Genomic DNA, 21,299 nt, shown 5'->3' on the forward strand with positions numbered 1-21,299 from the left:
TATTCCTGCAAAGTAGGTCAGAACCACCGCGTCTTTAATTGCATCTTCCATCAGAAACCCTTTTACAAATGTAGCTCGTGTAAGGACAAATGCACACACATGCGCAATCACAGAGAGACATTTGCATCGCCCCCGATAGCTTTATTCTCCGATCCGCGGCTACTGTGTGTGATAGAGTAGCCCTGTGAGGAGAGAAAAACGGCCTTTTATCCAGGATGGATGATGGGTGAACATCAAGTGAGAGAAAATAACTGAAATGGCCTGATTGTAGCAGCAGTCAGTGCTCTGATTGAAACCGCGGTTTGTATCGCCGGAGTCGTGTTTTTGTTAAAAATGCCAAATAAGCATCCGTCTTCCGCTGCGGTGTCCCCCCGCACACAATCAGCCACCTCACCTCTCTGACTCTCCCCAGACTTGCTCCGGCGACGATGAGCTCCACTCCATAAAGGCTATTCCGTTATTTAACGGGCATCCATGCCGGAAAGCATCGCTGCGTTCAAATCAGCCGTACATCACTCATTTTTGTTTGGAGTACATGAGCCACATCCACACAGGAGCACGCTATCCGCAGCGGCCGAGGCATCGCGCACCGCTCAGATTTGGAGGGGGTGTGTGTGCGTGTGTGTGTGTGAGAGAGAGGATGCGCGCCCTGAAAATGAAAAGCAAAGGATGCTACGAGCCCACACAAGAGAGTGCCACTAATGTTGATTCAGCCCTCCAGGAGAGCAGCTGCGGGCAGGAATATACCCACTCTTTTAAAGATATAGACACCACAGGGTTGGGTTGCCTTCTTTACCAGTAATGTGTAGCCTACATTACTGATTTAATTGGAAATTGCAGGTTTCCCTGTTTTCAAAGCAAAACTGTTGCCCAGTAGTTGTGTTAAATATTAATTATGCTATAGTCCTGCTCTTTGTCATGCAGTCATACGAATAATAAACTCTGGAGAACAATGGTGAAAACAGTAGATATTTGACACTATAAATAGCAATAAAACAGCTTTTTTGGTTCTGATGTGAAGTCGTTTTGGAACAGTAAGTGATGATATGATTTCTTATTACTGATGGGCTGGAAGCGAGTTTACTTTCACTCACTTATCTGATGTAATATATCAGATTTAACAGCGCAGGCCTTTTCCATCTCAAATGTATTTTCCAGGAACGCATGAAATAAATGTTAGAGATTCAAATGATTTCCAGATCAGAATCCTAAATTATAGACTAACCATACTGTAACCTTCAGATTATATTAATCCCAGAACCAATAATCTCATCAGTGACTCAGTTATTTTCAGTAAAGTGATTTCAGGATGCTTTCAAGTCTGCTGGGACTGATTATAGCTCTGTTTTTACGGCTTATTATAAGATTGTTGGGTTTTTGTTTTTTGTTTTTGTTTTTTTAATTCAACCTGAGTGACAAAGCAAATTTAGACTTTGTGTGTTCCACACAGCTGCAGAGACTGGCCACACTTTTATCTGTTTAAGGAGAATGGTGGTGGAGGGGCGCTCTGAAAGGGTGAAGGGATTAGGGGGGACAGAGTTAATGAGATTGTGGCATTGTTTGCGAGTGGATGTGAGGAGCGGATGTAGCTTTGGTAATCTTGTTAGGAGTCACGGAACTAATGTGGAGCTAATTTGCTCTCAAAAATGATCAGGACAGAAAGAGATGGAGACAGCTCCAGGCTGAAGGACAAATGCTCTCTAATTTCAGCTGATAGGGGAACAAAAATGAGAGTAAAGATGTTTATTGTTTACTGCCTCATCAGGAGCCTCTGTCCATGTCACTTAGAAGAACACCCCACCTCTATCAGCCATCAAGTTCCACGTGGCAGCACGCAGTTTACAGGGCTGTTTCTACCACAGCGCCCTCTCCTGGACTGAGGTTGGGCTTTAGTGCTCGGTGGATCTTTGTGTGCACTGACGCATTAAAACTGGTTGTGACCTACAACAGTGCAGCCAAGCTTCAAATTGATCATTGATCCCTATAGCAGGGAACCGAGAGTCTCATAAAAGAGGAACACAGAGAGTTTACAGACAACGGGAAAAGCTTTTATTTATTTATTTACTGATTGATTTTGCATTGAAATCTACGACTGATCTTTAGACTTATGAGAAATTAAATAGTCTATGAAATGTAGAATACGATTGTGAAAACGTCTGAAAACTCTAAAGCGTGTGGAGTGAGTTTAGAGCTTTCTCAAATAAATAAATAAATACATGAAAGTAAAGGAGAAATGTAGAACCACCTTTTTAAGATATAAAATATTAATTGTTGAAATCGAAGATTCTGAAGATCATCTTCATATTTTCTCATTTTTTAAAAATGAGTTACCTTATTTCCAGAGGTTTTCCAGTTTGAAATAATATTCAGCTGCAATGACTACAGCAGACACTAGATGTCCTTATAGGACCGCTGAAGCCTTCAGCCATTATACACAAAAAGAGTTGCAAAGTTACAAAAGGCAGTTACATTCACATTTAAATGAAGAAACTTAATGAGAAACTGCAAGTTTGGAATAACATAAGACCACGTCACTGTCTCAGCATGCAGTGCCATGCATCTCACAGGAGGTGCTTTTCTCGTCTACCATTGCATTTCAAATGCAAGTGGGGTGGTCCTGTTTACTGTGCAGCATTATATTCTGTTCATAAATGTCTGCTGCCAAATTAGCTGCCTTGTCCTTTTTGCGAGGTGTACATTTCTATACAGTAGTTACAAAGTTACACCTTATCCAAACGTGAAATTGAAAATAAATAATCAATAAATAAATTCAGCAGCAGACCGACTGAGGCTACCTAAAAATAATAATAATGATAATTATTGTTAACAGAAAAATCATCATTATTATTGAGAAGAATGTAATTGTACCATTACTTTCATGGCCTGACTTTTCAGAACTACTATTTTCACAAGATACTTGTTTACTACTCCACATGATAGATCAGTGCTACATGCACATGTTCCACAAAACATTTATATTTTAAAAAAATCCACACAAAGGCTTATGCTAAAATCTTTAATCTTACTTTTTAATCTTATTTTGCATAATATTGAAATTAAATCTAATAATCTATTTTGAGCCTCACACAGAAATGGTTCTTTACCTTCATCATCCATCTAGATATTTATACATTCACATCACATAAAGAAGGTCTGTAACGACAGCAAGTCTCTGATGGGTTCAAGTCCTTTTCCCAAAGACCACGCGGGGTCCTGTTTTTGTCCCTCGTGGTTCTGTAGAGATGATCCAGATGGCAGGAGATTTCATAAAGTCTCTGTCAATCACCTTGTTCTCCTCTTCCCGGGCCATTGCCTCTACTTCAGGGCTGGTTTGTGGGGACCAGTCTGCCATGAACTTATCCTTGGCCTCACAGTAGTTCACCACCACTTCTGCAGGCTGCTCCCCAAACAGCCAGTCTTGAGTACAGAAAGAGAGGGTAGGAGACAGATGTCAGACAGAAGCGTTGCCAGTAGCTTGTGGTTTGATTATTCTGGTCTTTAAAAAGCTAGCGGTACAGTAACAAACCTGCACAGTCATGGATGAGGTCTTTGATGAGGTGGCCCGTGATGGCGTAGAGAACCGAAAACACGATGAAGACGGCTATGAGCAGGTAGAGGACGTAGGTGGGCAGGTGGATAGCATCCCGAGAAGGAGGGATATATGACTCAAATAACACTGTGCCATCTTCCTCTTTGTGACGAACGTTTACGCTGTCCATTGCTGTCTGGCTGCCTCTGCTGTCAGCCTGCGAGTCCAGTTAATATCTGTGGGTCATCGCTGTATTAAGAAGCCGGCACAAAGATTTAATCGCACAGAACGTTCTGTGCAAAATACAAAGAGATCAGGAGGAAATATCACACTCTCCAATGTCAGCTTTGTAACAACAGCAAACTTACTCAAAATTCAGGAAATCGTGAATGAAACTCTTTGCATGAATCAAGGAAGCTGTGAAGATCCTCTAATTCACAGCTGTTCAGCCTTATGACTAATGACTGCTAAAGTAAGATTTAAAATAAATGCAAAGCTGTATCTCATGTGAACAAACTTCCTGTTTGTCTCTATCTATCTATCTATCTATCTATCTATCTATCTATCTATCTATCTATCTATCTATCTATCTATCTATCTATCTATCTATCTATCTATCTATCTATCTATCTATCTATCTATCTATCTATCTATCTATTTATCTTACATCACTCAGCTGTATTTAATATGCTCAAGTGCAATAATCCTCTGCATTTATAAACAAGGTCATCACCCTGGACACAAGCAGGTATTATGAGAAGGTAAGATGGATTAATGAAAGCAGACAAGACAGGAGGAACGAGCGTGTATTATCGAGTTGTTTATTGGGGAGAAGCTTAGTCCAACACCAGGAGAAGTGATGTACGTTTTCTTCAGAAACACATTACAAGCACATGTAACATGACAGGTCTTTTTGATTTTGCAATTTCACAACACTTTCTGTCTAGCCTTGTGGACGAACTGGACACAGTGTGTTTCCAATGAACATTTTTAGATGTAAAGTTAAGTTATTAACATATCTGATATTTTTACTTGAAACTTAATTTGTTTACAGTTTTTACCACGAGCAATTGGACAGCGACTTTCAGCATGGTGCAGTAGAAACAGACTGACAGTATGGATCGTGCTCACTAACAACATTTTCCTGTACATTTTTTGCGCGCTAACTATAACACCAGCATAAAACAAAAGTGCTTCAGCCTCTGCATCACTACAGCGAGGACATCACTGATCACTGCACTGTGATTAAGACGTAATAAAAACTGCTGAGATGAAAAAACTCAAAGGGAAGTGACGTAAGGGGCCACGGGGCAGGCGAAGGTCACACTATGTGTGGAAATCCTTTTTTCTCCAGGGTATGACGAAGCAATGGCGCTTCTCAGCGGAGGGGTGGATGGACGACAGCGGCCTGCGTCTCCCTGGTGGAAACCAGGCAGCTGGCCTTCTTTTTCTTCCTCCATTCTGATCTCATCTTTCTCCACCAGCTTGCTGGAAACGCTGAGTCGCCTCTCTTCCTCTATTTCTGCATCCCCTCCCTCTGAATCATCCTCCACTGGTTTGGGGCCAAATATCCAGTCTGTAAGAGGAAACATGTTGGAAATGAATTAAAATGATTTATTTTTATGTCTTCTCTGTGTATCCTTTAAAGGGGCATTGCACCAGGTTTAGATTCACTTCAGTTGTCATGTCATGCACGACAAACTGCAGCATAGAGGATGCTGTTTCTTTTGGGGGGTTATTAAATAGCCAAAGCAGGAACTTTGTGGAATTGCACAAATTGAACATTGACCGCCCCTTTAAGATGGCTTTTTTTTAGCACCCATTTGATCAGCTATTGACATTCACCTTAAAGGAATAACAGACACCACTGGGAAGGTTATCCTATCCACAAACCAGAGGGTGAACATGAAGGAAACTGTCATCAAAACAAGGAAAAGATCAAATGTTGATTCACGAGAGCTCAGGGACAGAAAGGACACCACAAACACAGATGCCAGAGTGGACACGGTGGCATCAGTTCAGGATGTGTCCACCTGGGGTTACCTGCCAGGTCATGGAACAGGTCATCAATGAGGTGTCCCACTATGGCGTAGGTGGCCACTATGATCACCACCACCCCAACTATTACATAGACTACATTGGGTGGGAGAGTTATAGCATCTCTTGCAGGGGGGATGTAGTCCACAAAATACACCTCCTGCTCCTCCTCCTCCTTCCTTCTAGACAGCTGGAGGAGTTGCCGGAGCTCAAACGCAGACTGTGTGAAGTTTGAAAGCAGAGCTCCTCCTGAGGCGTTCAGGGACACATTTGGTTGCCGGTTCATGTTTTGTCTTGGCCGGTTTTTGAAACTCTTTTTATGGTTTTGTCAGCTCACAGAAAGCGTTGAAGCTTCGGGGCTGTTTCTTTGGGTGATGACAGATTTATTGTCTTGTTGCAGATCTGCGCTCCTTCACTCCTGCACTGTGAATGTTTGGAGAACAGGTGATACAGGTGCACCGGGGAGGAGGAGGAGGAAGAGGAGGCGGAGGAGGGAAACAAACTAAGCATTAGAACATTTTCAACATCTTCTGGGTGTCGGAAGGATGAGTGACAGGTGGAAATGTGCGGATGGTTTGAAACTGAGAGTACTGTTTCTCAGCAGTGACAGCTCCCTGTCACAAAATGGGTCTACAGAAATGTAGTTCAGCTGACAAGTAAAGCCTGATACTACCCATGTGCCAATTCTTCTAATCTTTGGTCTAGACTTGAATCCCAGAATTCCTCCTTCTCATCTTTTGCACAGAGGGTCTTCGGTCCAGGAGAGCGAGACAGAGGAGAAGTGAATGTAGGACAGACGGAGTTAATAGGATTGAGTCTGTCATAGAGCAATATCAGCTTTCCATCTGTGGGGATTAGAGATATGAGCGAGGAGAGGTGGACAGTAATATGCCAAAGAGGCTTATGGTCCCCCTTGCATAAAGATATGATATGTATATTACAGTGAACCCACTTTCACTCAGATCCAGACTGGCATCACTTTATAGATACTTTCAAATGATCTTATACACAATTTGGCACTTGTGACATGTCACATAATTCACTAACATGAAACAATGCTTTCATGAATGAGTTCTTGCTCCCTAACAGAGCACGATATCATTGCAGGTAGAGAAGGTGCACATCTTAACGTATTTTTCTTTATAAATGACTCTTGTAAAAATGATAAAGAGCCAGAGAGCAGCTCCATTCATATGACAAAAGATGAGAAAATGGTACAGATGACATGGAAGACAGCACTGCATTGGAGTGTCACAGGGAAACAAAATGAACTTGCCTGCAGCAAGGACTTGAGACGATTCCTCTGGTTTTTCGTTTTTGAATTCTGGGGTGAACTGTACAGAAGCAGCTCTGGAAATAACCACAAAAACACAGCATAAGGTTAGCGTTGCATAGTGGCTGCCCTTTGATAACAAGCCTAAAGCTACACAATCTTGTTGTTCTGTACATGTGGGCAGGTAAACAGGTGATATATATATATATATCTATATGTCTATATAGATATAGATATAGATATATATAGATATGTACAGATATATGGAGAGAGATATTTTTATCCTCACAAATATTCTCAGTGCAGCATCAGGATGTGGATGTGGTTTCCGCCAGGATTTTAGGCATTGGCTTGTTGTTCTTCCTTTTTCCAGTTAAGTTTGTAAAACTGACTGACAAGAAACTTCCATTCAATGACCGTTACGGCTATATTGGCGAAAAGAATGAACCACGAGACTGGGTGCATACCCCAGTAGAAGACGTGCGACATGTTGTGGAGAGATGTAAAAAATAAAATAAAATAGAGAGAAAAAGGAAAAGGAGGAAGAGTGAAAAATAAGCTTTCAGGAGAGATGCAAACGAGAGATGAGACGAGGGTTTCTGAATGTGTCTCAGGATGAAGCTGTTACGAAAGTAACACCAACTGTGCCAGTTTAGAGGTGGTGTTTAGTAGTTTAGTAATCCTAACAGGATTTGCTTGACTCATGCCAGTGTCACCACCAAGACCTTTTCACCGAGTCAGCAGAAAGCTTAAACGGTTCATTTAGTGTCACCTGAAGGACCTGTTGCCTGCGGATGGTGTGTGAAGAGTGTGTGTTGATTCACACTGCAAGCAACAAATGTAGCTAACACACAATAAAATGATGCAAAATAAATATTAAGATAAATTGACACTTTACCTGTAAGAATGATTCTTCTCATCAACTTGCAGATTGCTTTAGGTTATTTTTTCAATTCAAAACAGGAATCCAAGGCTTTTTCAGTTACAAAAATAAATAAATCAATACATAAAAAAAGAAGCAGAAATTCACTGTAAGCACTACTAGCTGAGCAGAGTATTCCTAAGCAAATAACATCCAGTCACTCATTCAGGTAGATCCATACTGGCTCCCTCAAGCTGGGGCGACCACCTTCTTGGGCTTGTCTTCTGGCTCCATCAGCCACTTGTAGTAAGCATCGCCCAGGATGAAGGCCCAGTAGAAGACAGTTAGAGAGGTGTTCACTGTCATGATGCCGATAATCAAAGGGTGCCACATGGTGGCAGGTTTTAGAAAAAATCTGTGTCAGCCTTAAAAAAAAAAAGAAAGAAAAAAAAAAGCTGGTGCTGTGTGTGTGTGTGAAGGGTTGTAGCAGTAGTATCGCCTGCCTGTCTGTTTCTACTCTCTGCGTGGACTCCCCACCCCTATCTGTGCTCTCTTTCCACTGGTGACTAAGTTTCTGAGGCAACAGCAGCATAATCCTCTTCAGCAGCTTTGTTACAGAAGATAAGGGTGCGCTGGATGTAGACCTGCTTTACCCACCCTTGTTCATCCATGAGATGGTGTTGTGTAACGCAGGTGTAGACATTGTTCACAATGAGCTTTATGAGGCAGTGCTTTACAAAGAAACAGAAGCTATGTAAAAATGTCACACTGATTGTGAGTTTTAAACAGTGACCTGACCTAAAAGACATAATCTTTGTTCTGAACTTTATGTTCTCTGTAAGATATCAAATCTAATCCACAATCTAATCGAGACTGGAGACATCAGCTGGAGGAGTTAATCTTACACCAAACAGCACAGATGGCTCCTTAAATGAACCCCATGTGCAAGCGGACCCTAAAGACCACACTTGCCCTGACATCACGTGACTTGAATAGCTGGGTTGTACAGACTCATCTGGTGCAGGGTATCTACAAACATCTACAAACAGCATGATTAGAAAGCAAAAAGACAGAAAACTGAACTTAAAAGGACTTCAAGGGGAGGAAACACTGACATGGGAATCATCCTCCACCAGGTGGCAGTCTGTACAAAGACTGAGTCAATGTTTTAAAAGACGCATTTAATGACAGATCAGAGAATTTAATAAAAAACGTGAAGGAAAAGAGCGATATTTGCGCATGATGGGCGATTCAGCGGTCCGTTATCTGAACTTTGCATTACTCTCCCTTTAAATGTTCTCTCATTAGAGGTGCCTCCTGCCCGAGGTGAACTTTGACACCTGCAGGACAGCAGCAGGCTTATTGGAGCTGAAGGTTTCATCACAGATCAAAAGGCAACGTGACGCTGCTTTAAATCATCTCCTGCGTTCAGCGGCAGCGCAGAGGGCGCTGCTTTAACATGACTCGGTGCACAGCTCTGAAACGTGCTTAGGAGGGACAGATTTCTTTTTTATGTGGAACATTTTTAAAGTTCACCTTAGAGGCCAAACAACACGTTTACAAGAATGAGGCCACCGACGGAAATCAGCGTTTTTCTCCTTTCTCTTCTGGCACCTGGAGTTTTATACACAATGAACAACATCCCAGCGCTTCAAGAGTAAGTGTGTGTGTAGTCGGATCATTTCAATCTAATCTCGGCCTGTTGTGTGGAGGCATGGTAAAGCCGCCGATATTAATAGGCTTATGAAGCGGCCCACAGTCTGAAGGGAAAAGGCCGTGTTTACCCAGAGGAGAAAGGGAAGATTCACCAAGGCTGGAAAATCGAATGCTGTGAACTTAAGAGATCCGTTACAAAGTCTTAAAACGTAGGCCTAAATCTAAATTAACGGAGTGTAAGGCTATATCGCCCACGATAATGAGCGTTAATCAATCAGTGTTACATCCCCACACTGCTCCGAGCTTTTGAATTTCACCAAAGAGAAACTGGCAATTAAAGAGCCGAGAAAGCTTTGAAAATAATCGAGTAACAGAAATGTTAATCTTTTTGAACCCTCTATCTAAACGTCCTCCTTTTGTGGCGAAAGCTGCGATATTTCGCAAAATTAGATCATTTTAAAGTCTCGTCGATCGTCACTGATCTTAAGTTAATTTTTATAAAGCACAAAATGAAGTTTAAGTTTTACTCAAAGACTTGTCGTTTTATAATAAAGCAGCTTAGAGAGAATTAATTAGCTACATCGATCCTGATTTACTGGTTAATGTTCTCCAGAATAACTTGGTTGTGTCTGAACTCGTCCTCAGACCTCTGGTTATCTTGGGGATGGGAGCGGTCATACTGGGGTCTGTGCTTCTCCTCCTCTTCCTCACTGTGCGGCACAAGGCCAAAGTGGACCCTTTGTTCTATGGTACAGTCACACAAACATACATGCTTTCATATAAATGAGTAAAGTCCAGGTGGACGGTTGTTATTTCTCTTTCCTTCTCTGTATGTTTGCAGTGTTCGCAGAGTTTTCCTTCACCTGCCTGGTGGGTCTGACCAATGCTTTAGAGCAGGATGGGTTCATCTCTGGCTTCATGGGCTTCTACATAAAAATGGTAACCTCTTGCTTTTCTCTCCAAGACTGATCAGTTTGTTGTTGTTTTTTTACTTCATAAGTTTAAATGTTAAAGTTTGGATGTTTGTTTCCCTTCAGGGTGAGCCTCATCTAACCACTGCCTATGCACTGATGATGTCTTACTGGGAGGGCATCGTTCACTTCATCCTCTTCCTCGTTATCATCCACCGCATGTTCTCTGGGTAGGTTTTGCCGCTGCCGTCACAGTCTCTCGTGTTTGTGCTTTAGTGAGACCTCTGACTTTCTGTCGTGCAGGAAGTCGTATCGTAGCCTGGGCCTGCTGTGGGCAGGCTCCTCCATCGCTCATCAGATCGTTCACATCCCAGGAGTGGTCATTGGTGAGAGCAGCACGAACACAGTCTGGTCAGATCGGCACAGTTGTTTGTGACCACGTGTATTGATGAAGTTCTCATTTGTTCAGGCAAGTATGGGTCCAACATTCGACCGGCGTTTTGGAGGAATATCCCCTTCTTTTTGGCACCTTTCTGGGCAGCCTCGCTGCTCTTTAGCAGACCCAGAGAGATGCAAATCATCACAGCAGATAAGGTAAAAAAGTTCTCGCTTTTAGGATGTGTTCATTATACACTATATACTCCGAGAGTAGTCTAGCCAGAATCTGGTTACAGCTTACATATCTACATACATCTACATACATATATATTGTAGTGCATTAAACTTTAAAGTTCTGTAGCCAGCTTTCTAATTAGGAGTCATGCTCAAGGTTGGAGACTAACTCAGCTGTCATAGGGCAAAAGGCAGGGTACACCGGGACACAGGGCTAGCACAGAGACAGACTATTCCCACTCATGGTCACACCCAACTGAGACTCATCAGTTAAGCTGATATGCACCTTTGTGGACCGTGTGAGGTCATCTGATTGTTGGGGTTTTCTTTCTGTTATGGTTCATGGGTTTCTAGGGTCTTTACCTCACAATATAAAGCACCTTGAGCTGAGTGTTGTTGCTACATAAATGGCAGTTGGATTGATTTAAATTTGAATAGAACAGGATCCAAGGATCCAAATGACATTAAATTATACATTTAAAAAAAAGTGTGTGTATGTATATGTATGTAAGTTGGGAGAAGAAAATTGTTGTTTTTGCATATGAACTCCAGATGGTGTAAGAAAAATCATTTGGGGACATTTCTTCACAGTTGGCCTTTTTAATTTGTACCCACAATAATATTTATTCCACCTGAAATGCATTTTTAGTACTTGGAAAAACTCTGTTAGGTTCAGGAGGTGCTGGAGGATACGTAATACCCTCTTGCTTGCTGTGAATTTTCCACACAGTTACCTTATTTATTCCCACATGAGCTCAGTGGGACATCACACAGGCTTCCCACTGGGGAGCAGGCAGTTTGAGAGCTGTTTTAATATCCAGTTTGACTGTGTTAGACATTTGTCTTCTCACAGGCAGCTCCGCTGGGTAATCTCCAGACACGTTCAGTTTTCCGGTGCCCGTGTGAAAATAACCTGTACGGTGTTAAATAAACAGCACCACCATCAACTGTGAACATTTCTGTGTCGAGCAGATCGCTGCAGAGCAGAAGAAAAGTCTGCTGTTTCGACCCTTTGACCTGCTTCTCTCACTGCTGTTACTGGGATCCATGGCCTTCTCCGTGTTTAGAGGCTTTGTAAGTGAAACATCACAAGACCTTTTCTGCGTGTCGGTACTTGCGCTTCTGTTCGCGCTCCAGTCTTAACTCTCTTCGTGTTGTGCTGCAGGTAGTGCTGGACTGTTCTCTGGACACCTGTTTCACCTACATCTATCAGTATGAGCCGTACCTCAAAGACCCAGTTGGCTTTCCCAGGGTTATGGTGAGTCTGGAGACCGAAGACTCAGAAACTGAGTTAACTCTAATATAATATGTAGTTTATTGTTTAACTGTTTGGTGCACAATTCCTTTAGATGCTGGTGTACTTATTCTACGCACTGCCATTGCTAACGGTCTTCATTTACGGTCTGAAAACACCTGGATGTAGCTGGATGTTGGACTGGACCATCTTCTTTGCTGGCGCCATGGCTCAGGTAATTTTAGTTTTCTCATCTTGTGCTGTGATTAATATTCGTTTAAACAAAAGGAAAAATGGAAAGCTTCATGTTGACTTCCCTCCCCCTCACTCGCTGTTCCCTCCAGACCCAGTGGTGCCATATCGGAGCATCTCTGCATTCCCGCACTCCCTTCACGTACCGAGTCCCAGCAGACAAACGGTTGCCTGTTATCGCTCTCAATGCGCTGCTGGCTGCTGTACCGGCGCTGCTGGCCCTGCGCTGCCACACAAACCCCGCTTATTTTATGAAACCTGTTCCTGCGGGACAATCCAACAGCAAGAAAAAGGAAAACTAGACCACACGCAAGCCACGGACTGGTGAGGAATGCTTACTGGGGCACGAACTGAATTAAATGCACACATTTTTCATCCCTAAAACCCAGAGGAAATCTAAAAAACATTGCTCTCTCTGAGTCAACTGTTAGAAAAAAATCAGTCACCTCACCCAGCACTTCCTGTATGGACTTCTGGACCCTAATAAGGAGGCTGTTGATGGAGGTGAGGACCGTGATCAGATCGCACAGCGTTCAGGTGACTCATGCAGACACCCAGCAGCAGCACCGGAGAATGATTCAGTCCCTTTTTTTTTTTCTATACAGAAATCTAAACCAAAGCTACAAAATTTGAAGATTCATTTTTTTGATCTTGAATATTGCAACTTTCACCCACCTGTGATTTTTAGCACCCCCCACGCTAACTGTATATTAAATGTTGAATATCAGCTGAATCCTCTGTAGGCTGAATAACTTAAGAGTTGCTGATAAGAGAGATGACTCACTCGAGCTGACAGCTTGGAGAAGAAAAAATCCACCTGGTGATCGACGTTGTGGTCTAGCCTTCGTGTGACTGGAGCGTATAAAGAAATCAGACAGATACTAATCGCTGTTCCAGTCCACTCCAAGTCCAGACTGTCATTTTCAAGTTAAATATTCAGTTTACAGTCATGTGAAACGGGGAAAGGGAGCACACAGAATTTGTTTTTGCTTAATAAACGACTTAAATGCTCAAACCACACTCATTCTTTCTATCTACAGTTTGAGAACTGGAGCGCTGAACTGTGGCTATTTTTGCATTATAAAAATGGGACACAGATTTCTTGCAGCTAGCTGTGCATGTCAGTGTTTGATTAAATTACGTTCTCATTAACCTTTTCCTTCGCTAAATATTGAGAATATTTATGACTCGCATATCACGTCTGAGCTTCTAAACTTAAACGCACTTCTCCCTGAACCAAGTGGTTTACGGGTTCAGCAGTCACGTCTCCGCAGCTGTCAGTGTTTTCTCCAGCTGGTGATGTCATTGTGCCCTACTGCACTGCTCAAGTTATCAGACTGATAAGAGGTGAACCCTGGATTTAGGTGAGCTGTCAGACACAGCGGCCACACAGATTACTGCAGGAAACGGCTCAAAAAGCAAAAAAATACATGTTTTGGCTGCTAAAGTGTCATTTGACTTGGTAAATAGAACATTTCCCTTTTTTGTGTACATACAATAGGATATGCAGGACACAGAGCTGAATGTAAGATGCAGTACAAGAAGTTTGATCACTGAATTTGTGACTCAGATTAAGTTTGTATTTTATAACCCACTTACACACTTTAGAAAGCACAGTGCAAATAAACGCAACCCTAACCCTCTAGGCTTTATCTTATTGCAACATGAGTGTCCATTAAAAACAGTTTAGTGTGGTATAAAGTGTTGGACCCACCAACTGACTCTCAGTCATTAGGGTAGAGCCATACCGTCCGGCTCTGTAAATAAAGCAGTGGGTCGTTTTTAAAAAGCTTGGTACTGTAATAGGAAGAAACTGACATTCCAGTGTAAGTGATGATACTGCAAAGCAGAAATGTTTGGGAAACGCAGCAAATCAGCCAAATATAGTGGCAGACAATATAAAGTTTACAAGCCGAGTCCTGAGGCACATATGTAAAAGTCTTCATGCTCTGCTGAATCAATAACTGCACAGCTCCAAACCTCCTATAGCATCAACATCACGCCAAAAACTTCCCGCTGGGCACTTCATAGTATGTGTTTCAAAATGCTAAATTGCTCCTGAATGTGTACTTTAATCAAGGCCACCTTTGCAAAGAAGATATTTTGCCGCTTCAGGTGAGTAGAGCATCAACAAAAGCACTGTACAGAAGAGAACAGGCACTTTAAGTCAGATGTAGCATGACAGGGAGCTGTTGTGAAGGTGGGTTGCAAAGTAGCTTGCAGTATTCTGTAACTTTACCCAGGCTAAAGTATTTTAAAGTGAAAAACTTATGATCATTTTCAACTCAATAGCATGCATAATTCACTTGAAATGATCTGTATTCATCTTATGCTGAGTCCTGATGTTGCTTCTCAGTTCATCTATTGCCTAAATTAACCATTAAGCATAACTTCTTATTGACAAAATCCAGACGCTACAGTCAGATGATCCCTTGCCGCAAGGGGTCACCACAGCGAGTAGCTCCAAAGTTTTACACCAGATGCTCTTCTTAGTTTAACCCCACAGGGCATTTTTGTCTCTAGCTGGAACCGAGGTTTAGCTCGCACTACACTATGGAGCTAAAACAAAATAGAGAGATAATAGTAGGGGGAAAACCCCTGACTCAGATTAACTGATCTGGTCAGGTTCTGGGTCGAGCATGACCTCGTGGCAAAACTACGCTGAGTTTGAAAGTGAAATACAGCTGATGGCATGAATGAAAAGCAGAACTTTTGTCCATTTTGTTCGCTTTATTAAGAATGGAGTACAACAGCAGGACAAAAAGTCATAACACCAAAAAAAGTGGATAACAGATCAAATATCAAAGAGACAAGAGACGAAAAAAGAGTGACATTCTACCCATCGTGTAAATATGGCCGTGCAAATTAGGTACAATCGAGCGGTTATCTCAAATTATTCTGTAATCCCACCCACACAAACTATGTCAATGGGACGTATACATTAGCTGAGAGTGCTTAAGGGGATTGGGGAGTCTATCGGATTGGACAAGGTCCAGCTATTGATCAGGTTTGAGCCAATAACACACATCACAATATTTACAGTACAGAGATTAGAGGCAATCAAATGATTAATTTTGTTATCGACTGATTGCTGGACTTACATATTGGTATAGAAAAATGGTGTTACGTCAGCTTTCTAAAGGATAAGTAAGAAAAAGAGCATGTTCACTAGCAAATGATTCATAATAAATAGTAACATTACACAAACAGATATTAGAAAAAAAGCACGTCAGTCGAATAAAAGAGACCAGCTATTCAGGTGCTCTATGGAAAAGTAACAGCTACAGTACACGTACAAAAAGCTGGGATACCAGGACTATCTTGCATCAATTACATCTGTGCTTTGTAAACAGAATACTAAAATGAGTTACTTTTTTCATGTAGAACAAGCAAACCTTTCCAAAAAAAGTGACTTGGCACTCCTCTAAGTTTCTGTCTTACATGCATACGTTCACACACTGCTGTCAGGCTGACAGATCAAAAGAAGGTTATAGTTTGTAGACGAGTGGAGGAGTTACTGTTTGGGAGGGCGGATGTTAGGGCGGTGCTAAAGTCAGTGTTCGCATGGACCTCAGTTAAAGAAAGCAGAGAGAAAATAAAAAGAAGCATCAAAAAGCATGGAAGTTAGATTATGGGGATAATCTTATTCACTGGGGGAGTAAAGCTAAGCAGAGAGCACGGTTAGTGGTTAGAAGCGGGAAGGGCAAATGGAAATTGCTGTGATCTACTGTCTTTCCTTATGGGCCATGGTTAGCACCTAGGCATTGTGGATGTTGTATTATTTGGTTCAGTAGTAGCTGTGTGCGTCTTCTCTGGCCTTGTGTCCCTCTCCTCCGTGTCTCCTGTGGCCGTGGCGGTCGTGGCGCTGGTTGCGGTGATGGCGTCGGTACCGGTGCAGTCGTCGAGCTGCAGAGGGGAGGAAATGGTGACACGTTGTATATGAGCTGCAGTAGATGAACAACACACTTGTCACTGTGCACAATTACTGCACTGTACACAAAAACCCCATATTCACTGCCTAAATCTCTGCATATATTTTCTTACTCTTAAATGATCTGCTCTGAAAGAACCTTAAGTGTGTAGTTGAACCATAAATACTCGAATACTCAAAATATATTTCCTTGCTGAAGGTTCCTATCGCTAATCAGCTGACTCTTCAATGCTACACAAAAGCCTAATATGAGCTGATACATTATTTATTAGTGAGTCACCTTTGTTAAGATGGGAAAGAGTTAATAAATGATACTTAACAGACTTAAAGCTCTGAGGTTGGTTGATGCTAATTATCGGGTTTGATGAAATCGTCAAGGAGCTGCTTGGATTGCAATTTCACTGATTTTAATGAATCATATCTTACTGCGTTGTTATGTGTGTGTGTGTGAGGTCATATTTACATCCAAGATTTTTACAGTTGCTTTGACTTAGTGTCCTTGTGCACAACAGAAAGAGAACATTTCTTTTCAGACTTTAACAATGAATCTTCTGTCTCTGCCTCACAACTATGAATTTCACTCTCCAAAGTCTGTTTCAATGATTTCACTGTGCAAGTCATCATTTACGGGCTCTACTTGCCAAAATACGATCACAGGCATTATGAGTATTGTCACACACATTTATAGCGTTTATAAAGTGCCACAGACATGATTTGTGAGCATGGAGCACTCTGCTCAGACACAAATAAGGGCGGAAGCGTTCCGCTCGGAGGGGAGTAAGGATGTGTAGCGGGAGAAAAATGATGCGATATAGGAAAACGTAAAAGTGCAGAGGACAGTCAAGACACACAGAGATATGCATTCAACAAGAAACTGTGACCAAACAGACGTGTGTGAGAAGATGTTTCATTACTGTGATATACTGATGTATATGGAAAAAAGCTTTGATAAGGAGTCCACTGTGAATCTAACCACTGGGTTTTGCTCACCATCGAATGGGCTTGCCTTTGTAGTTACACTAATGTGTCTGACACAATGACCTCATTTTGACACCTGCATTAAAGGTTTTCAATGTGTTAAACTCATTTGTGTGTCTGCTTTAACATTTCGCTGCATATATGCATATAAATCAATCTGAACTACAAAATTGATTCATGAAATTTGCCCAACCAGTTCATAAACTAATGACAACTCAATAAAACAACAACCTGGCAGAACCGTCTGAATTTGTAAGTGAGGAGTAAGGCGTGAAAATAATCAATAAAAACTTGTATTGGTGGCACAGTCACTATTATAGAGCTCCAAAGTCACTACAATGCTGCAATGTTATGGTATAATAAAAAAGTAAAAAGGAGTTTCACATCTCAACTTCTACTCAGTCTATAGGGATTTTTTTTCTCCTCATACATGATGCTTTCAGTTTAAAGCGACCACTCACACTTTGTGCAGATGATCCTGGGTCGCTCCCAGCTCCCATCGGCCCGGCAGCGTGCGGTGGGGATGTGGCGCTGGTAGAAGCCTTCAGAGCACTGGTAGCGCACCACTGAATGGATATCATAATGTGATCTCCTCCGACCTATCAAATGGGCATTCTCCACCGCAGGTGGGGTCCCGCATAACACTACAAACAAACAGAGAAGCCTCATATCACTCATACAAAAAAGGCTGAATTCCTGAAGAGACATCCAGAGTTTATTTGTTATTAATTAGAACAGACACACTAATAATTACCCATTATAGCAGTCATCGCATATTTTTTTATGTAAGTGCTAATGTATAGTAAATGAATGCATCGCACAATATGCACAACAATAACTCATGAAGGTCGTCATTTGCAGGAGTGCGCTGCCTCTAGATGGCAGCCTTGTTGCTGTATCTGCTGACAGAAAGAGCTGTTTTAAGGGGCTAGTCTCTGCAGTAGACAGGGACTACAGCCAAACCACAGAGCCATGAGACCACAGCCAGACAAGTAAACACTCTCAAATGACTTAATCCCTCTCCCCCTGTCCTCCTTTATCCTTCCCCGTCCTTTTCTAAGGCCTCTTGATGGTCTTCCATGTCTTCTTTCTTTTTTTCCCCCAAGTCTATGTGATCTCATTGCTTTCACATTTAGGTTGACTGAATCCCAGAGGAAAGGCTTGGGTACAGTAAATATCAAGAAAACCTGACAAAAAACAGCTTGTAGGAATTTCACATGGCGTTTGAGAACAGGACAATAACTGCAGTTTCAGTTCTTCTGCCTGAACAAGTGTAAGTGGGGCCAGGGGAAAAAGAGCTGCCAATGAGAGGAAGATTTAGATTGATATTCCTCTCAAAAATCAATACAGGTTTTAGCCTGAATCTCAGCTTTCACTCGTGCATTTTGTCAATTTTTGGAGTGTCTGCAGCGATGACCTTTTATAGAGCAAAAAAGCAACTTGTGAAGTGTAGCCAACTACTGATTTTCTGCATGAGAACTGGTGACCAGCTGGTAAGTACACAGAAAACCCAATCATGTAAAGACAGGAGAATCTTTGATAGGGAGCGTCCTTCCCTGTTCGACAATCTGAAAAGACCTTTTTCAGTTTTGTTAGCGAGCTGAGCATTGTTACAGTACCTGTGCCTTTCTTGCAGATGTAGGGCAGGTTGTAGTTGCAGGGCACGTCGTTCCACTTGCCGTCCTCATGGGCAATGGTCACCACGCAGTCCTCGCCACCTGCAAAGAAGTTATCGGGCTGGCTCTCCCTCCAGTTCTCGTAAACCTGCACGGCAGCAAACACCAGATTTCAGATGGATTTGAGTTCATCTGTAATTGTAGTCAGGCTGGGATTCTTGTCATATTTTTAAGTGAAAAGAAAAAAAAACGTGGTATTTTTACACAAATGTGATTTTGTGAGCTTTAAATGTGTGTTTCCTATTGAGCTGGTTTATTATGATGACTTTTCACAGTCTGAAAACAGGAAGTGTAAAAAGCGATCACTGACCAAATCGTTGGTGTCGGTCCACTGAAAGTCCTCTTCCACTGTGCGATCGTTCAGACCGATCCAGGCGTTGTCGTGACCGAGACCTGGAACGAACAGTACATGGCTTCCTTTCATTTAACTGCTTCTGTAAGAACTTTATTTATGTATCTGATAGCATCGCACCGCCACCTTCTCCCTCTTTTCCGTTTAATCGAATTTGTGAATCATGTTTTTTGTGACTTGCTGCTTTCTCTTGTTTTTTTTTCACACTCTACCTTTTATTGTTTTTATCCCTCAAGCTTCGATTTCATGCCCCTTGTTTGTGATGTATGATATTAATACTTTGTTCTGCTTTAATATTTTTTTCCTAAGAGTGTTGGGTTTAATTTGTGCCATTTGTCTTGATTGTCTCCTTCTTTTTCTTTTAAAAGATTATGACTGAATAAATCAAAATCACCCGTCAGACATACCGTTGATGAACTCCTGCTCGGCAGCAGAGACGACACTACTGAGGTGGGCGCTGTGCTCTCTGCAGTCTTTCTCTGCATCCTCCCAGGTGTGTCTGTGGGTGAAGTACCTGTGGGACGACACGGTGAAAGCAGATTTGATTCACATGTTATGCTTCCCAAAAGATTTAAATGATGTTCAACTTTAAAACGAGACATCTGATCTCCCGTGTTCAGTCTCTACTTTAACTCGTTAGCACGTTGGAGGAGATTTCCTCGCTAATGATCCACGCGCTCCAAGTTAATCTGCCTACCTATTGTGCTCATTTCCAGCACAATATTTTCTGCCAGAGTAGCATTGCATAATTCACAGTTCAAAATAACAATCCTTGTTTGTCTTATACTTGACTCCTCTGCTCATTGTTTACCTGAAACAAGTTGTTTTAGAGTTGTTTTAGCTGTCACTGCCAGAAAGAAGTTTTGCTGTATGCCTGAGATCAACATATTAAGGTTATCTGCTCTCAGTGACACCATTAACAGCCAAGAGTGGAGAAAAGTGTCAGAAGGTGACCAAAACCTGTCCTTTTAACTCATCGGGCTCTAACCTCATTATATGAAACTTTGAGGATGCTCAAAATGTGCAACCAGCGCTGTGGAGTGGAGCACTGTCACCAAGAAGGCTTCTGTTTTTAATGCTAATAGAGGTTTGCATGTTCTCTTTTCCAGCTGTGTCCTCCACGTTCTCTGGATTATCCCAAAGTCCAAAGACATGCAGGTTAACTGGTGATTCTAAACTGGTCATGGATGTCGAATTGTCTGGGGTGCAGAATGAAGTATTATATTAATGTATGGTTAAAGTATTACTTGGCTAAAAATGGCTGCCCCTCCCTGAGCCTGCTTCTGCCAGCAGTTTCTTCCTGTTAAAAGGGAGTTTTTCCTCCCCACTTTCACCAAGTGCTTGCTTACAGGCGGTCATCTGATTTTTGGGTTTTCTTTCTACTATCTTACAATATAAAGCACATTGAGGCAACTATTGTTATCATTTGATACAAATTGATTTGAATCTCCCCTCCAGCTCATCCATGTTATCTAGGGCATCTCACTCTGGTCCATCACCAGCAGCATCGAGACTCTGTCAGGATCCAGTCATTCCTACAACTTCTCTCTGCTAATTTTCTCAGTCTTTCCTGAGTAAACTGGCACAGAGCAGTAAAGTAAGCTGGTTACGTTTTCCATGATTCTTACCTGTAGCAGTGGCCGTGGAACTTCCTCCAGCCGTGCTCACAACCTTCAACATCTGTAAAGAGGAAGGGAAGTTAAAATCATTTCTTCTTTAAACATAGTCAAATACAGCAAGCTATGTGAGATGCTATAGTCTATATAAGGAAGCAGAAATTCATTTTTTTCCCTTCCATTTAGCAAATAAAGACTAAAACATATGACTCGGGCATCTTCAGAAGTAAAATACATAAACTGTAATTATACACAGGCTTCTTTTCCATTCTCGGCACACGTGGCTCTTTCTCTGCACTATTGGTATTCATTAATAACACCAAGGCCCGTAGAATCATTTATAACTGCAAAGGTTAGAAATTCATTAATCCTCATTACAA

General features: G+C 41.9%; 4 protein-coding genes across 5 annotated transcripts in view; 1 reads left to right on the forward strand and 3 right to left on the reverse strand.

The window, feature by feature from the left end:
• The window catches only part of LOC102782713 (myomegalin), a 48,756-nt gene extending 48,095 nt beyond the window's left edge, over nucleotides 1-661 (reverse strand). The window contains exon 1 of the mRNA XM_087832538.1: nucleotides 395-661. Within this exon, the coding sequence (XP_087688664.1) occupies nucleotides 395-444 (50 nt within the window). The 5' untranslated portion in view covers nucleotides 445-661. The remainder of the gene's footprint in view (nucleotides 1-394) is intronic.
• Nucleotides 662-3,002: 2,341 nt separating this feature from the next.
• On the reverse strand, nucleotides 3,003-4,151 carry LOC118453935 (uncharacterized). 2 transcript variants are annotated; one of them, XM_035906173.2, is made up of 3 exons: nucleotides 3,898-4,151; nucleotides 3,527-3,765; nucleotides 3,003-3,417 (listed from the first exon to the last, which is right to left on the reverse strand). In XM_035906173.2, exons 2-3 carry the CDS (start codon nucleotides 3,717-3,719, stop codon nucleotides 3,182-3,184), a joined length of 429 nt encoding a protein of 142 aa, XP_035762066.1. In that variant the 5' UTR covers nucleotides 3,720-3,765; nucleotides 3,898-4,151; the 3' UTR covers nucleotides 3,003-3,181. The 2 variants fall into 2 exon arrangements, with proteins under 2 accessions (XP_035762066.1, XP_035762065.1); XM_035906172.2 differs by having other exon boundaries at nucleotides 3,527-3,778.
• A 4,937-nt stretch (nucleotides 4,152-9,088) lies between these two features.
• Nucleotides 9,089-12,918, forward strand: tm6sf2a (transmembrane 6 superfamily member 2a). Its single transcript, XM_006786611.3, has 10 exons — nucleotides 9,089-9,358; nucleotides 10,003-10,106; nucleotides 10,199-10,296; nucleotides 10,395-10,498; nucleotides 10,572-10,654; nucleotides 10,738-10,862; nucleotides 11,853-11,954; nucleotides 12,046-12,138; nucleotides 12,230-12,349; nucleotides 12,459-12,918. The coding sequence occupies exons 1-10, from the start codon at nucleotides 9,267-9,269 to the stop codon at nucleotides 12,666-12,668; spliced, it is 1,131 nt and encodes a 376-aa protein (XP_006786674.2). The 5' UTR covers nucleotides 9,089-9,266; the 3' UTR covers nucleotides 12,669-12,918.
• Nucleotides 12,919-15,076: 2,158 nt separating this feature from the next.
• Nucleotides 15,077-21,299, reverse strand: part of LOC102791396 (neurocan core protein-like) — a 47,442-nt gene continuing 41,219 nt past the window's right edge. The window contains exons 15-20 of the mRNA XM_087832230.1: nucleotides 20,932-20,983; nucleotides 19,711-19,817; nucleotides 19,262-19,344; nucleotides 18,895-19,039; nucleotides 17,737-17,919; nucleotides 15,077-16,272 (exon numbers count right to left, since the gene is read on the reverse strand). Coding sequence (XP_087688356.1) covers nucleotides 16,154-16,272; nucleotides 17,737-17,919; nucleotides 18,895-19,039; nucleotides 19,262-19,344; nucleotides 19,711-19,817; nucleotides 20,932-20,983 — 689 coding nt within the window. The 3' untranslated portion in view covers nucleotides 15,077-16,153. The remainder of the gene's footprint in view (nucleotides 16,273-17,736; nucleotides 17,920-18,894; nucleotides 19,040-19,261; nucleotides 19,345-19,710; nucleotides 19,818-20,931; nucleotides 20,984-21,299) is intronic.

This window comes from Neolamprologus brichardi, chromosome 18 (genome assembly GCF_056152115.1).
Source record: "Neolamprologus brichardi isolate AB-2024 chromosome 18, ASM5615211v1, whole genome shotgun sequence".
Classification (NCBI taxonomy): domain Eukaryota; kingdom Metazoa; phylum Chordata; class Actinopteri; order Cichliformes; family Cichlidae; genus Neolamprologus; species Neolamprologus brichardi.

Bases quoted from the DNA above. Each gene is read 5' to 3' on its own strand.
- tm6sf2a (XM_006786611.3), top strand. From the start codon at position 9,267: ATGAGGCCACCGACGGAAATCAGCGTTTTTCTCCTTTCTCTTCTGGCA. The intron at 10,297-10,394 runs GTAACCTCTTGC...GTTTCCCTTCAG, and splicing joins TGGGCTTCTACATAAAAATG to GGTGAGCCTCATCTAACCAC. The intron at 10,499-10,571 runs GTAGGTTTTGCC...TCTGTCGTGCAG, and splicing joins ATCCACCGCATGTTCTCTGG to GAAGTCGTATCGTAGCCTGG.
- LOC118453935 (XM_035906173.2), bottom strand. From the start codon at position 3,719: ATGGACAGCGTAAACGTTCGTCACAAAGAGGAAGATGGCACAGTGTTA. The intron at 3,418-3,526 runs GTTTGTTACTGT...TCTGTACTCAAG, and splicing joins CCTCATCCATGACTGTGCAG to ACTGGCTGTTTGGGGAGCAG.